The following is a 17,334-nucleotide window of genomic DNA, read 5'->3' on the forward strand; positions in this document are numbered from 1 at the left end:
ATTTGCCTAATGTTCCTTCTGTTGTGCGGTAAGCAAGATTTGCATAAACCAAACATCCCGCTCGCAGATATAGACCGGAATGCACAATATACAAGTGGTTGGTATTCATCAAGGAAGGTGGGCGTGGTGGGAAAATGAGTGTGATGGGAAGATGGGTGTGGTGGGAAGATGGGTGTGGTGGGAAGATGAGTGTGATGGGAAGATGGGTGTGATGGGAAGATGGGTGTGGTGGAAAGATGGGTGTGGTGGGAAGATGGGTGTGGTGGGAAGATGGGTGTGATGGGAAGATGGGTGTGGTGGGAAGATGGGTGTGGTGGGAAGATGGGTGTGGTGGGAAGATGGGTGTGATGGGAAGATGGGTGTGATGGAAAGATGGGTGTGATGGGAAGATGGGTGTGATGGGAAGATGGGTGTGGTGGAAAGATGGGTGTGGTGGGAAGATGGGTGTGGTGGGAAGATGGGTGTGATGGGAAGATGGGTGTGGTGGGAAGATGGGTGTGGTGGGAAGATGGGTGTTATGGGAAGATGGGTGTGGTGGGAAGATGGGTGTGACCGGAAGATGGGTGTGGCCGGAAGATGGGTGTGGTCGGAAGGTGGGCGTGGTCGGAGGTTGGATGTATTTAATCTAATAGAGGATTGATATATTTCTTTTCATATGCAGGCGAATAGCGTATCAAGAATCTACACAGAGCTTTGCTGTCATATCGCGGAGGACAGAATTACAGGACTCTGCCACAGGCAAAAGCTTCCCCACCCACCTTTCTGCAAGTCTAACCGCGAGCAACATTACATACTGTTCTGCGCAAGGTCCTGATGCTGTGATGGCTACAAGCAGTAAGATCAATGATGGTATCCCCTTAGAAGAGGTGGAGCTATTCTCAGTTCTAATTGTCGATCAGCACACGTTTGAAGGTAGGCCGCTTTAAAGACCATATGATGACGTCATCAAAGCTTGTTCTTTTGGATTTTGAGCGTATAATCTGATAGAACACTACGAAATTCCTCTCAGTGTGCTGCATTTGTTACAAATCGATCGAGGTTGTTTAAAAAATGCGTCGATAAAAAGCAGCGAAGCTATCAGCAGGAATGAGAATAAGTTGCAGCTTAGCAAAACTTTAGTATTTATGGTTTTATGGCCATGTGAATAGAGCAAATTATCGTGGGTGGCAAATTAACATATTGCATATCCATTTGCTTCGTAATATGTCTATAATAACAGACCAACTGTATTTCAATGTCATAAAACATACCCACAACCATTTTCGAGAGAGCGTCTCAGCAACAGACCGATTTTATTGGATCCCCTACTTATGCTAATATCACGATTATGCTTCTTCCCCATAGTGACCCATGCGCATCACTTCGGTGAAAAGGACCATTGCACCGCCCTGATGTCTTGTCGCCTCGCCAATGACCCAAACACATACTACTGCGTTGGAACATCGGTCGTTATACCAGAGGAAACAGAACCGAAAAGCGGATCCATTATCCTCTTTCAACTTGTTGATGGTGAGTTCTGTCTCACAAGCTCTATCTCAAAAGCTCTTTCTAAGCATGGTTATAAGATTCTTTCAGTGCCCTAGATTGCATTGAACAAAACCCAATTTTTGATGATTATTCGCCGAGTGTCTCTTTTAAGCGGTTCTCCTGGACTTTCTAGAAACAACTATCTTTCCCATCTATTTCAAATATTTCCCTTAAAAGCGGCTTGCATGTAGAAATATTTTAACATCACGGATTCCAACCAGGCATAAGTATCCTTTTGCGGCTTGTGCCATTGGGAAAAATTGCTACCCTGCTACCACTGCTGGTACATATAAAAATGTACACCACTGCAAACTGGTCCCCCCTCCCCAGTTATTAGTTTGAAAACATCGTGTATTATGTTATTGTTGAAGCTTGTACATATATTTTAAGGCTGTGAGATTTGACACATTTGTTATTTATTTCTGATTTCAGGAAAGTTGATCCAAGTCGCGTCAAAGGAAGTGAAGGGTGCTGTGTACTGCCTGCAGGAGTTCAATGGCAAAATTCTGGCGGGGATCAACAGCTCTGTAAAGATTGCTTTCTTATCGCCTCTTCAATAGAAATGAAAACAGAAATGATATGATAAAAATGTAGATGAGAAATCTTTTATTATTTACGATCGACTCGAAAGAATACCAATCGTCCTCTTTGTTTTTACAATAGAAATAAGCTAGTTAATCATAAAGTTATGCGTGCTTTCGTTTTATATCCAAGGTGGTGATATTTGAGTGGACCGCTGAGAAGGAGCTTCAGCAAGAATGCTCCTACTGTAATGTCATCCTTGCCTTGTATTTGAAGACCAAAGGTGATTTTATACTGGTGAGTAAATAAGGGTATATTTTTGCATCTTTCAAATTTTGTAAATGTGTGTACCGTTTTTTTCAAGATAAATTACTTTTGAGTTAAGGATAAAAGTATGTTTCTGTATTTTCAGATCACTGAAAAGCTGTGCTTATCAAGCAGTACCCTGAGCCCTCCACTTTATGTTACAAAGTCTCTTCATTTCTATGCTTATAATTAGAGAGCTGATGACCCTTTTGTTTTAATAGACGGTTGGGGTTAACGTTAAAAGTACGGTTAGGGTTAGGGTTAAGTTTAGAGTAAGGGTTAGGGTTAGATCCTTTGGACATGTAGTCTGTGACCTTATCCTCTGACCTATCATCGCACCCTTTGGTGAAATGGTTTACCTTCCAAAGGCGGGGGAATTCCAGTTGCTGTCATTTTGGAATATTTTGCCGCTCAACTTTGTCTTACTTTGTAACTGCTTTCTCCTCTTATTAGGTTGGTGACGTGATGAGGTCGATGGTGTTTCTTGCTTACAAACCTATGGAAGGCAGAATAGAGGAAGTACGCTATCATTTCTCTACTCTTTGGCAGAGTTTAGGGAAGGTTTTCAAGTGTTTTGGCAAGAGTTATATGTATGCTATGAAGTTCTGGATTTTTTTCCAATGTCCAAAGCAGTGAGAAGGTTTATCTAAAATATAACGTTCTTAAAATGTGTAATGGCAAGAATTTTGGAAAGTTGATGGAAGAGAAAAGCGATGGGAGTTTTTATGCAAAAATTGCAATATTTAAGTCAAATTGCAAGGGTTCGGAAAATACTAGCGTAAAGGGCACTTTCTAAAGATATCAGTCAAAAAGTCCAATTTGGATTTGTGTAGATCATTTATCGTGGCCATTGTAGCCTAGAAGACAAACGAATCCGAATGCGATGTCAAAACGAGTTTCAAAACAAAACGAGGCAATAAACCCAACCTGAATGGCTGTATGAATCAAGAACAAATATTTAATACATTGTAAATAAGAGTCCCACGGAACCTTTTATGGAGCCTTTCGCAAAATAATTTTTATTTAAAATCTGTATTTGTTTCTGCCTGGCTAACGAAGGTATTTTTAGGACACTGAGAAGCTGAGCAGTGTCCTGGTGCCTTCTTCTCGATGTGATCACACATCGTGATTCTTACGTCTGGAATGACAGAAACCTCATTTATAAACTAAAGTCAAATCGCTTTCAATATCCATGTACAATAGTTTCATTTCCTTAATATGGTCAAATCAACGTCTTTTCCTATTATTGAACCATCTTTGCATTTTTTTGTGTTTTTTTTAGATCGCTCATGATTACTCACCAAATTGGATGTCGGCGGTTGAAATAATTGATGACGACACATTTCTAGGAGCAGAAAACTCATATAATCTGTTTACATGTCAAAAGGATAGTGCTGCAACTTCAGATGATGAGCGTAATACTCTAAATGAAACAGGAAGGTTTCACCTGGGAGAGTTCGTCAACGTCTTTAGACATGGTAAGATGTACTGAGATTCTTGTTTTGTAAAGATAAAAGGCGACAGGGCTTTAAGCTACAGGGCTACAAGGTACAAGCTACGAAGCCTAGTGCTGCAAGGCAATACTGGGTACAAGCTGAAAGGCAAAAGGCTACATGCCTATGAGCTGCAAGGCTAAAAGTTACAGAGATGCAAACAACAAAACTGAAGGTTACAGGGCAACAAGCAGTAAAGCTTGAGATTTTAGTGCCATGTGTATTTTTTGCTGTAGCCTGGTTTTGCTATAGCGGAGGCTCAAATTGTTAGATTTTGTGGATTCGTGTATTTGCTTCAAAACGAGATTTCCTAGAAGAGTTCTCCATAGGATCCAAGTGATTTAAAAAAGTGTTATTTTAGACAACCTTGAGTTTAATAAAACTTAGAAGACTTTTCTTAAGGTAACGCTTAGTTAGTGTTGAAGGGATTCAAAGCAGGTAGCCATATACACTCACCTGTAACGAAATGAAATATATCACGTCAACCTTTTGAAGTCAAGTTTTGTTGATTTCTTCTGTTAAGTGAAAATTCCTTCATTCTTTGGAAAGTGTCCAGGCTAAAAGAGTCAAATAAAACAAGATTCTTATTACTGGTTCTGCTTAATGCTTTCGCTCAGAGGATGACATTTTTATTTCGATATAGGCGAAACGTTTACGCAAAACGTCTAAATATCTGCTGTTTATTTAAGGATTTTTACCTTAACCATATATTGAAATCGCATTGAAAACCAATGATTTATTTAAAAAAGAAAGTTCAAATCACAAAATTTGACAATCATTGTTGCCGATAATTTCTTTATGAGTTATGCGTCTATCCTACTTTAGTTTGAAGATTTTATGAAACGAGTAGTCAAAGATTTTTACTTGTAAGTTTTAGTTTTTTGTAAATGAACGGCCTCGTGTTAATCAGCATTGCTAAATGGGTGTTGGTCCTAAATAAGTAATTATTGTTTTCTTTATTTGTTATTATGATGCTGTACATTATTTTCGCAGGCTCTTTGATCATCCAGCATGCAAATGAACAAGTCACACCTATCCAATCTTCGATTCTCTTTGGAACAGTCAGTGGAGCTATTGGTAAGTCAAAACAAACTTTACCTCGCGTACATTCACCACCTCCTCCAGTACAAAGGCCTTTTGATAACCCCCGTAAAAGAACCTGCTAATACAGAAACGAAAAGAGTTTGCAGTCCTTTGTGCTCGAGTCCTGCAGTTTTTGAGTTTTTGAGAATTAGAGCTAAATTAAAAGTTAAAATTAAAAGATAATTGTCTCTTAATCTAGCTCTAATTCTTTCATGGTAATCACCTCCAAGATACCTTTGATATGTATTTTTTCCATACCTTATTATATACCTTAGTAAGTTTTTCACACATTCTTTTCACTGGACAGATCCTACTGATGATAAATGTCACGTTTGAAATTGACATTTTGGCCCAATATTTTGTTAATGCAGCATTGTGAGATATTACCGAGCGAAAGGGCTTTTGGGTAGAAAATGGATGCTCGTTGCTAACTGATCAACAAGTTTTTTGTCTTTCAAAACGGTGTTTCGCAAAAGATGATGATTTATTTGTACTTCTGCTAACACCATGAAATGATGATTCATAATTTATCTTGTCCTTAGGCCTTGTAACGACGATTTCAAAAGAGATGTTCGATTTCCTGATGCAGGTTCAAACTAATCTCACAAACGTCATTAAGAGTGTTGGAAGAATTGAACACTCTTCATATCCTTTCACCGTTTTTATTTTCTTAAGTAATCGTTTGTTAAGAGTTAGCAGTCGCCTATTGGTCAAAAGAAGTACCCAATCAAATGCGCCGTTATTCCTATCGCATTGTTTTGATCTAAATGTCAGTCAGAACCCACTATTTGCTATTTTTTAAGGCGTATTATCTCGAAGTAGAGTTAGATGAAAATTTTTTAACTTTTTGTCTATTCTTTCGCCTTTTTACCACACTAAACCTTTTCGTTGAATTTTTTCGGTATCTTCAACTCAGCGAATCAGCTTCGCCATGCCTGCCTCCTTCCATCTTCCAGCTTTTTCAGGATACTCTATGCAACCTGTTACTGGCGCCCTACTCTTTTTGCAACTGTAAATACTCAAGCTGTATTCTAATTACGCATAAAGCTAATGACATTGCATTTTTATTGATGAAAATAAGTAGGACGCAGGTACAGGTAGTTTGTTTCAAGTGCAGGTAGTTTGTTGCCTTCTTGTCAATCATTTGCTTATCAGACAGAAATCGAGAAGGCCAATTGTTTCTCTGCCCTTGTCGAAACTGAAAGATAAAAAAACTACTTTCGTTTTGTTTTTATAAACACTTAGGGCATTTATGACTGGTTGCAGTATCTAGCCCGGAAACTAACATGTTTTAAGATCGACCAGACACTTTTTATAATTGAAAGTAGAGCCCTTACAGGTTATGTGGGACATTAGATCTTGACCTCATAAACGCCTCCTCCCTATGAGTTGTCATGATATTATGTTTGGTTCTTACAAGTTTCTTAGCCTTGCTTTGAAAAAGTTAGATCTATCTTGCATTGACAAAGATCAGACATGAACCCTCATTCTGACTAATTCTTAGAAGAGACGTCGCCCCAAATCGCCAAAAAAACTCAAAACCAATATAAGCCATATACAGAAATTGTTTTGCAAAGCTGATATCTTGAAGCTTGGAAGCTGGGTGAAAGCATTTTTCTGACGATCGAGTCCTTAGGCTTGGTTGAAATCTTGGCAGGACAGTGTTTAGTCAGTAGAAAAAAGACACTTCTACTAAGTAATAGTTAACATCACTGCATCTGTAGCACTTCACATACAAAACTTGTACAACGGCAACGATCTATGTAAATTTTTTTCGGGTTCTTAAGGTTCTATTAGCAGATTACCGGGACAGATTGTTTTGCTGAAGACTAAATCGATTATTTTGCTGGCAATGCCATTGCATTGGGAATTACGATAAAAGGGAAACTTCCTTTAACGGACACTTGCCAGCAACGGAGGGTCGTGAAAATGAATGAATGCAAAACAGAGGACACAGTTTAGTAGAATATATTGATCACAAAATCTGTGCCTTAATGGGATAGGGTCCACTTTACTCCCTTGATCGTTAACGCATTGTTGGCACTGCCCTAAACACACATGCTATTATCATAAGATGCCTGCATTTTGCTATTCTGTAAATATTTCAGGCATCCATTGCACATAATACACTCACGTATGCATAGGCACCTGTTGGAGGCAGTTACTTTATAAAAGCTCATTAACCAATTACTCTTGTCTCCCTGCTGGTTATAGATTGCCTAATTAAAGCCTGACCTCTAGGCCTCTTTGAATCCGTCACGAATCTCTTTAACTGCAGAGTCGAATGAATTTACTGATTATATTCTCCCTCTACAACAACATGCCATTTTGACAAGGCTACAATAAGATATTTCAACGCTTGGATTTGAAACGTTTCTAGAAAGGAGTAGCCCCCCCCCCCTCTGCCCCAAAGAAACGGCTGCCTTATTGCCCCCTTGGATTGATCTGAGATCCGAAATGTTAAGTGGTCGTAGGATAAAGGTCGTAGACTGAAAATAGGTTGAATGTCATGTTTTTGTTGCAAAAGCTACGAACATTTCGACTCGAAGAAGCTGCTGTTTTTTAATTTTCTCTGGTTCGAGACTGTCTCATGCTGTTTTACGTTATTTTTTATCGTGTTCTTGAATCTGATCTTTTCTACATGTCTTCACGTTTCCATCTACAACTTCGTTGTATTTTTTTCGATTCCAACCTTTCAAATAGTGTTTATCAAAGATTTAAAGTTCTTTTTTCTTAACTCAATTGCACGTGGCGGTCATTTTCAAATGAGCGGCGAACCGAACCATCTGAAGGATACATCGACGGTGACATCATCGAAAGCTACTTGGATTTGCCGAGAGTTCAGATGGAAGAGGTAGTCAAAGGGCTTGAGGTAATTTCTCAGCATTGTTATATTGCTATCTTCTTTTTGACTAATAAAAATATTACTGTTGACCGATCTGTTCTGCAGTGCTCGATACTGTATAGGCAGAGCTGTACACGCTACTTGGTGCTTAGAATAGGACGGCTCTAAGTTGCTACGCTGCGTTTCACGCTTATTTCGAACACCAGGAAAGTGTAACTTTCTGACCAAATTGTGCACTTAACGATCTTTTGTTAAATGAAAAGATATCAGAAGTTGACGTCAATGTTCATGTGCCGGTTTGGCGTTGATAATCAGCCGCCGTTTTCGTCCCCTTTTCTGGTAGGCCCTTGTAATCTTTTGTTGTTTATATAAGCTGCTCTCGTCAGCTGAAATACTTTTCTTCACAAGGAGCTGTGAAATTTTTATGAGCATTGCTAAACATGTTTTTACTTGTCATTAACAAATGCAAGCAGCAAATTCCTGTGCTTGAGATATGTGACAAACAAAACGTAGAGTTTAGTTTAGTTTAGTTACAGTTATCAGTTTAGTTACTGCCCCCTAATTTGGATGTTCCATGACAGATGTCTGAATGCTAAAGTAAATAAAATCCACGAAAGAGCACTCAGAATTGTTTATAAAGACAGTCATGCTGACTACGAAGCATTGCTGACTTTGGATAATGCAGTATCAATTCACCAACGCAATCTACAGTACTTGATGATAGAAATATACAAAACCAAACATAACCTGAACCCTAGTTTCATGAGTGAGATTTTTGAAACAAGAAATGTACATTATGATTTGCGAACTAAAAATAATCTTTGCATTCCAAAAGCCAGGACAACTTCTTATGGTATAGAAACTGTGAGATATTTAGGTCAAAAACTGTGGCAAACACTACCTCACAGTATAAGAGAGTCCCAATCATTGGCAACATTTAAAAAAGAATTAAGAGCACACCCTATAGAATGCGACTGTAGATTGTGTAAAAAATTTATTGCTGGGTTAGGTTTTATTTAGAACATTATACCTTAAACCTTTTTAATATTGTATCATATATTTTTATTTCATACTAACTCTTATTAGATAGTTGGCCTTAATTAGCTTCTTTATAGCTATCAACCGTTCATTTAGTACGCCAACTTTAAACAAATTATTTATTATTATTATTATATTATTATTATTATTATTATATGTAGAGCTCCATGACAACAACTTCAGTTGTCCCAGCAACAACGATTATGAACATCGCTTAAATTCTGCTCTTATGTATTTTTTGAAACCAGCCCAACTAACAACCAACTAAACAAAGTTTGTTTTTCTAGAAAATTCTGGTATTAATCATTTTCGGGCAATTCTGTTTGGCTATTCTGTTTAGTTGATCGGGTTCTTATTGACAGTTTGACAATGGTCACGCAACTGACGTCATACAATAAGATGCTTTTGATTTAATGTTTCTTTTCAAAAGAGAAATATTGGGGGTCCCTATTGTTTAGACGCCTCCAAAATCCAGCCCCTTGATCATGAATCTAGTTACCACAAAATGCTCAACAACTCTGCCCCGATGCAATATTCGTTCATATTTTCTTGCCCTACTTGAAGGCTTGTCGTATTCACAAAAATTTATCTTTACATTGATAAAACCGTATACGGTTAAAGCAGAGTCCAGAAAAATTGGCAGTCAAGCGGTCCAAGACCTTGAAAAATATCAATCGCAATAAAAAATCTGAAGTTCCACACCCAAAATACTATATTTCTTTGTTGTTTTAAATTTTAAATATTTGTCTCCTCGGCCAGAGGAAGGATGGAAACATTTCTCTTGACTTTGTTAAAGATCCATAAATGATGTAATGCATAAATGAATTGAGTTTTTAGGGCAAAGTTGGCAAACCCGGAGAATTCAGCGGAAGATATTGGAAAAATTGGTTGCTTTCTCGAGAGGCCATCTTCTCATGAAGCCCTCTACTCCTATGTTTTATTTAGAGTAACAGTCTAACATTTTCTGGTTTTCGCTTTGCAGATAGAGGTCGGTGGTATGAAAAGAGATTGCACCGTAGAGGATCTTATAAAGCAAGTTGAAGAGCTCACAAGGATTCATTAAGCACAGGTTAGAGATATCGTTGAGCAACTAAAGAACACTCTTTTCCCGTGTTTAATTTATTGCGTCACCTAAGAAAATGGTTGATCAGTGTCGGAAGAAGACTACTTAGGGCTTGGGTAGAATTTGTAGCACTCAGGCCGCGATATCGAATTAATTTTGCCACTTTGAGTCACTCTAAACGCAATCAAACCCATTCATTCATAGATTATTAAACAAACTTCTTTGTGTGATAGCTTACAGTTCTCTAAAGGAAAATTTATCTTTTTCCAATGTCGCGGTCACCCATTTATTTTGATGAAAGAAGCTTGTTCCTTTTACTACACGAAAGTTTGTACTTTGCTGGACTGAAAAGTTTTTCCCGTCATTTTGACTAAATGGTCAGGCGGAAGTAAAGCGTGCCTTGAGCCGCAACGTTGGCCAATTATAGGAAGACGAAAACACATGGTAACCAAACAGTACATTAGAAATGGACAATATTATGACAGAAAGAAGGGAGACCAGTCTACATTGTTGCCACAGCTATGGAGATAGGCATCTGAAGGCAATGTAAAGTTGAACCAGTGGTAAAATATGGGACATTATGTTGTAAAAAGGTTGGCCCAAGTCCAGCTGTGTACGCTCGGTAAACCTGACTGTTTGTAGGCTGAAATTAGAAGTTGCTTATTGATCTATTAGAAGTAGATGAAATCTGTTAATAAAGTTTCATATTATACATTGTCTTTGTTATTATACATACTTCTGTTTTTTTCTTCTGTTGAGCTGCACAATGATGTTTTGTTCATAACATCAACTTTTTCACATCAACAACTTTCCTTACATATAACTCTCTTCTTATTGACGCTCGAAGTTTCTAAACGCTCTGTGTTCCTCTTGTTTCTCCATAATTTTTTTTAAGAAATGTTTCTCTTACTAAACTAGCATAATCAAATTTTCATGGTCTGTCCAGTTTCCCTTTTTGAATAAACCCCCTCCTTTTCCCGTTATTATTACAGCTCACTATTGGGGTCCACTGGGCCTATGGTCCCATACTCTTTCTTTTCGCCAGGTAGGGAAATAGATTTAGCCATTCATTTAACGACACAGATCTTAAAATCTCAATTTGGTGGACACTGTGCTCAACTGCTTTTCTTTTGTTTAGCTCATGGTTAGTTACTGGCCTCTTATGTATTTGTTTTTGTTCATATGAATTTGAGTCGAATGGGATCATTTACTTTCAAGACGCTTGTTTCTGTTTACAATTCCCGGTTAAAAATGCAGCCAAAGACTGCTCTAATTATCTGCAATCAATTTAGAAATCTAGTATGAAGCAAAACAAAGAAGGTTTTCTGAGGAAGAAAATTCATGACGAAAATCTCGTTTGCATTGAAATAGAGGATTTAGCATTAGCTTTTCCAAGGTAAACTTCACAGTAAGGTGAACTGATTTTAATCCCGATAACCTCAGCAATTATTATGGATTCTTTTAGATTTCTGAAATGTGTATTTCTTGCAAAACTTTGGATTAGCAAGAAAGTGTTTTATATGTTCATTGTTGATACCTCATTTCTGCGAATGAATTTGTTACAATTTTAACCATCTTTTTATCCGCTTCACATTGGTCTCATAAAATAAATCGAGTTATTGTTCTCGACGAAGGTGTTTAGAAATTTGATTGATCTGTAAGGGAGTACGGGGTGAGTTTGGAAAGAGGGACCTATGTATTGCAAGACGCTTGAGAATCATTAAATAGCATTTATACATCGATTTGCTCAAGACGTCTCTTCAAATGCAACCAAAACTTTCAAGAATTATTAACTGTTCACTTTCTTTGCTAATCTGTTGAATGAAATTAAAACTAAATTTTCCTAGCAAAAAGAGAAACGATTCGTTGCACGTTTGTCTCTAGACCTCGAATCCTCTTCAACTTAATGGCCAAATGGGTCGATACTAAGCCAGCTGTTACCATGAGATAATATACCAACGTATCAGAAGGAAGAGTCCACAACATTGCTTCTATTGCCTCAAATAATAACCCCCGTGATTGATTAACGTTTGTCCTTTGCGAAATTGTAATGTTTCTTTTATAGCTTAACCATCCTTTTTATTCAACTATCGTTATCCTGTATGAGTACATTGGAATTTTAGTTAGCTCATGAATCAAGAAGTATTGATTAAAGGGTGTTGTGAAAATAATTATATTCGATTGGTTAGTTTTTGGGTGTTTATACATAAAAAATCGCCGCAAACTTTTACAATGCTGGCTGCCGTGTTCATATTGTTTTCAACCCTTTGTCATTGCAATAGAAAGAGGGCTACAACAGGAAGAAGGTTGCATGGTTTAGGGGGAAAATGTCTGCTTTGCTTCGTTATCTTCTATCAGAACGTTACTGGGAAAATCGTTGCAGGGCAGTTTTAGGGGACAAGCTAAGGAGTGCAATTGCAGCAGTGTAAACACATACTGTTACTTAGAATAAGAATAGGAGAGAAAACCAGCCATTCAAGTTATAGCAATAACAAATTGTGGTCGTGTGTAAGGAAGAATCTTTTTTTTTTTAGTTTAAGAAGATATGAATTGTACGGATTGGGTTGTTGAAATACAGTTGCCTCAATAATTCGAAAATTTGTTCTTGAGAAACTTCTCCATGAAAACGCAGTCAGCTGTTAATTTGGATTGGTAGGAATAACATCCGCAAAAACATCGCTTCAAAGATTTGCTGGCTCAAGGTCAACACTGCATTGCTTCAACTGATCATATGACACAAAATCTCCAATCGCCGGCCTTCACATAAGCCCTTTTTGTCCTTTAACACGAAATCTTTAAGTCCAATCTCGTCCTTCCCCACCCTTTTGTCTGCCCTACGCTACATCCACTTTCTCGGACTCGGTAACCTAATTCGTGTTACTTTCCTTCTAGATCGTGGAGCAACACGAGAACGACTTCTAACTGTCATTCAAAACATTTTACTACCAATCTACTGTAGTACTCAAACCATTGCTATAGCTTATGATTTTGTGAATATTCAATAAACCTGCTTTGTTCCACAGACCAATTCTTTTTCAGTGTGTATAGATGGTCTATTGGCAGATCTTCTCAGGTGCTCAATTCGTCTCCATGCTCGCATTTGCTATGACCTGTTATTTTATGAATCAGTAGTCAAGTCCGATTCAAATGCTTATTATCTGCATTTTTGTGCTGTGAAACCCACAACTTTAGCGTAGGTCTAAGCCATCTGCATCTGATGGAAAACAAACTTACGGAGAATTTATCATTGGTTTTCAATACTAGACTCTGATTTTCCTACTTGTTTTAAAAACTTGGCCGTCTGGAGGTATCAATTTTTTTGCTCCCTTGTTTAATTGCTCGTTGTAAAAGGGAGAATTTGAACACATCATTAAATATGGATACGGCATAAACACAATTGAGGTTTTGCTGCATTCAAAGCAAGGAAGAGCATCTTGCTAGCCGTGGCCATCGTATGAAGCTTCGTCAAAGTTTTTGTCGTCTGGATAGAGCAATACTTCTCTTTGAGTAATAAAGATATTCAGAATACTGCACTGTATCGTATATGATCTCATTCTGGACATTTGTGGAGACAAATTACCATGTTAGTGATATTTGGAGCTGGATAGAAGCATCAGAAAAGTTTGTGATCAAAAGCAGTTGAAATCATTTTTTATGATTTGATTGCTGGAATGGAAATTATTATCGCAGTAACTGGATGTATAAATTTGCTTACTTAACTTCGATTTTTGGATTTATTTTGTGAAAATTGAAGAAGCAGCTCGTTCCTGTGCTGACTTTGCAAACGGCCTGATGACGCCCTGGCTCGACGAGCTTAAATCTTGGCAGTATTTGTCAATGCCTATGGCTTTTCTCCGCCTAAGTTGGAATGACTGATTTAATGGGAGTTATCGGGTTCATAACATTTTTATCACGGGTATTTGAGGACAAAGGGTGAATAGAAACAACATGGCGGCCACAGATTTTTTCGGCGACTGACAATCTTTCGACGTCGTCAGAAATACCTAGAGATTAAGGTCATTTTGTTTGACATACATCGGGTATTTTTAATCACAAATGAATATGATACATGCAGTAAGCAAGAAGCGGGCACCCACTCTTCGCTTACCGAATCCAGAGGAGCTCAAATCACACGCACACGACACTCCACACGATGAAGCCGATGTTATCACGATTAACGTGGCAGGGAAATATTTCCAGACATACGATAAATGTTTAAAACGATATCCTCACACGTTGTTAGGAGATGCGGAACGACGTCTGATGTACTACAATGAAGAAAAGAAAGAGTATTTCTTTAACAGACACAGAAGCGCCTTTGAGGCGATTTTATATTATTATCAATCACCAAATGGAGAATTGGTCAGACCATCTCATATACCCATTCATGTATTTCTTAGTGAATTGATATTTTTCGATATGGGTACTGAAGTGATTGATGGATTTCAAATAGAGTCCGGGATAAAGGAGGTTCAGGTGGACCGGCCAAAACCAAAATGGAAACCATTCCGGATTATTTGGGACTTTTTAGATGACCCGGAATCGAGCAAGCCAGCCAAGTTATTTGCAATAACATCGGTTATCATAATTGTATTATCGTTAGTTATGTTTGTGATGGAGACATTACCGGAATTTAGCGAGAAGGAAGTAGTAGTGGACGGCCGCGTAACTACTATACCGAGTAAGCATGCTGGCTGGATGTTCAATGTAAATACCGCAGTGATTATTTGGTTTACTGCCGAATACCTAACACGTGTTATTGTGAGCCCAAATAAACTTCAGTTTTTCACAGATGCGTTGAACACTATAGATCTTCTGTCCATAGTACCCTTTTACATCAGTATAGCACTCCCATCAGGAAACAGCACGCTGTCAATTTTGCGTGTTGTTAGAGTCATTCGTGTCTTGCGTGTTTTCAAGCTGTCACGACACTCACGTGGCCTACAGATTCTTGGAAATACACTCAAAGCTTCTGTTAATGAGCTCATGATGCTTGCCTTTTTCCTGTTTGTTGTTATTTTGATTTTTGGAAGCTGCGTGTATTACGCAGAAACCTCGCGGAAAGGCACAAAATTCACATCTATCCCAGCCTCATTTTGGTGGGCTATAGTTACAATGACTACGGTCGGATATGGGGACATGGCCCCCCAAACTTTGTGGGGGCAAATTGTTGGAGGTTTGGCTGTGGTATGTGGTGTTTTGACCATAGCATTGCCAGTCCCAGTGGTTGTGTCTAATTTTGAACATTTTTATACTAAAGAAAGAAATAGAAAAAGAATGGAGGAAAAGAGGAATCAGGACAATCGCAACGGTAATGTGCACAAATTGCAAAATACTGTACGGTCTTGTACCGATGCTATGGTAGCTCGTATGATACCGAAAAGTCGGAAGAGAAGGAAAGAAGTAGATGACGTATCTGAGGGCTCGTCCCATGGCCACCAAACACGGTCCAATGGGGAGACAGTTTTTATCTCCATACCCTTAGATGACGACGGACAAGAAAGCACGACGTCCGTGTGATGTTGCGATTCAATTCGATCAGAGTTGGTTTTGGCTACAATAGCCGCAGCAAACGCAAGTTTTACGCTGATTGGGGCTGCCGGTAATGTCATCTTACTGATGTCAGCTGTCAAATTGAGCAATCCGGTACCAATATCGGAAGACCGATGTCAGATGTTGAAGTGTCCGGTATCAACTGTCCGGCATCAACTGTCCGGTGTCAACTGTCCGGTGTCAACTGACCCATGCCAACTGTCCGCAAAAAGCTGCATTGCGCGACTTGTCAGCATTCTTCTGAAGCTGAAATTGCAGAAATAGCATCAGCATTTCAGTTGTGTCTTGTTGTTTATCAGCCTTCAGCAGTAGCGTGATTACCTTGCATTCATGTTTGGGGTACTCAGCTGCCGCCTTCATACCCCAGCCACAAGAATAGGATTGCATGCAGGCATCGCCCCCTTATGTCATTGCCATGGTCTCAATGACAGTAAGCAGAAGCCGATCTTCAGTATTGAGCAAAAACAATTGCTCCTGGTGTAAATTTTTGTATGCATATATAGACATATTAATTTGATGATATAGTCTAATAGTTTTATCCATAGAAGTGACAAAACGAATAGTTTACAAATGAGCACGAGAATGACAATGTGATGCACATACGAGCTTGGTTGTTTTCGCTCCTGTCCAATTTCAACAGTTCAAGATCGGGACGTCCCCACATTATCTGTTATTGTCTAGATTCCAAATCCCCATTGATTGACCATTGCGATTTCCCGATCACTGCAAGCCCAAGCTACCATTTTGTATACGTAATTTGAAATGAGCATATCAATTGTCAATCACAGATAGATTTGATCGATCATTACTGTCTATCAATCGATATTGCTAAATCGTCAACTGCACTCAGAGGCTCATTATACTACAATCAACTGTTCAGATGGTAATCAACGTCGCCCTTGACTGATCACTCCAATCCACAAAATGGCCGGAATTCTAAAGCTCAAACTTGATTGATAAAGCTCAACTTAATACAACAACAAATGTATGGCACAAAATCTCGCTTTAATAAACAGAGGTAAGGATTTTTTATTATAAAATCTGAGCAGAAAATTGTTCAGTTTTTTTTAAAATTGCAGTATTAATTTTGAAATAGTTTCCGTTATTAATTGCATATAGTCAAAGAAAACCGCTTTTTATCCTGTAGTTAATATCGCTTCTTCTTCATCATTTAAAAGGAAACCAGAATAAATATCGTTTAATAAAGAGTAGTATCCGTCAGAAACCTTTACCCGAATATATTTAAATGAATATTACAGTTTAGTATGGTTCGGCTGATAATTCCCTATAATCTTGTGTAGCTCAGTTCATATCGTGATCAATTTTATCTCTTAGAGCCATGTCTTTCAATTTCAATTTTGTGATAGATTACTCCCGGAGGGTATCTAAGATATATTAAGGCTCCTCCTTGTTATCAGTTACGTTCTGGTTGACAGCTAATATTTCTTTATGCTTTTACTAAGACCCGCAAATCAGCTTTCTTTGATAAAACGGCGCGCTTTCGATGCCAATGCCCCCTCCCCATTGGAAATTACTGTCCCCAATATCTATCGTATTATTTGTATGTTTATTGAAGTTCCCTCCAAAATTCCCTCAAAAACAAAAAGTTCTCCATTGGTTATACAACTTATATAATTTTTCGTTCTATACCATTTCCTAAAGGATCACAAGTAACTGTTTCTTCCCATTGCAACTGCCTTTTCAATGTCCTCTGAAATTTTTGGAATTTGAATGAAAGGCCATTCCCAGAACCTGAGTTTACCAACAAAAACTCCAAGATAAGAAAACAGATATATCAATAACAATGCATAACTTCATGATATTTTCGAAGACAGAATTGATCATCTACAAATTTTGTTAACTGCTTTCTTCCTCTACCAAGTCTAACTTTGTATAGATCTCAG

General features: G+C 38.2%; 2 protein-coding genes across 2 annotated transcripts in view; both read left to right on the forward strand.

The window, feature by feature from the left end:
- LOC135695409 (DNA damage-binding protein 1) overlaps window positions 1–10,608 on the forward strand; it is a 24,490-nt gene extending 13,882 nt beyond the window's left edge. Inside the window, exons 21-30 of the mRNA XM_065214493.2 lie at window positions 662–912; window positions 1,345–1,509; window positions 1,960–2,054; window positions 2,242–2,346; window positions 2,809–2,874; window positions 3,638–3,833; window positions 4,842–4,925; window positions 5,474–5,576; window positions 7,680–7,803; window positions 9,797–10,608. Coding sequence (XP_065070565.2) covers window positions 662–912; window positions 1,345–1,509; window positions 1,960–2,054; window positions 2,242–2,346; window positions 2,809–2,874; window positions 3,638–3,833; window positions 4,842–4,925; window positions 5,474–5,576; window positions 7,680–7,803; window positions 9,797–9,877 — 1,270 coding nt within the window. The 3' untranslated portion in view covers window positions 9,878–10,608. The remainder of the gene's footprint in view (window positions 1–661; window positions 913–1,344; window positions 1,510–1,959; window positions 2,055–2,241; window positions 2,347–2,808; window positions 2,875–3,637; window positions 3,834–4,841; window positions 4,926–5,473; window positions 5,577–7,679; window positions 7,804–9,796) is intronic.
- LOC135695399 (potassium voltage-gated channel subfamily A member 7-like) lies at window positions 9,804–16,273 on the forward strand. The gene is made up of 2 exons (XM_089109237.1): window positions 9,804–9,883; window positions 12,770–16,273. The coding sequence occupies exon 2, from the start codon at window positions 13,934–13,936 to the stop codon at window positions 15,395–15,397; it is 1,464 nt and encodes a 487-aa protein (XP_088965363.1). The 5' UTR covers window positions 9,804–9,883; window positions 12,770–13,933; the 3' UTR covers window positions 15,398–16,273.
- Window positions 16,274–17,334: the final 1,061 nt, after the last annotated feature.

The sequence above is a fragment of the Rhopilema esculentum genome, chromosome 2 (assembly GCF_057945365.1).
Source record: "Rhopilema esculentum isolate cy_ngs chromosome 2, ASM5794536v1, whole genome shotgun sequence".
NCBI lineage: Eukaryota > Metazoa > Cnidaria > Scyphozoa > Rhizostomeae > Rhizostomatidae > Rhopilema > Rhopilema esculentum.

What these genes read in the sequence shown, in the direction of transcription:
- LOC135695399 (XM_089109237.1), top strand. Translation starts at nt 13,934, where the DNA reads ATGAATATGATACATGCAGTAAGCAAGAAGCGGGCACCCACTCTTCGC.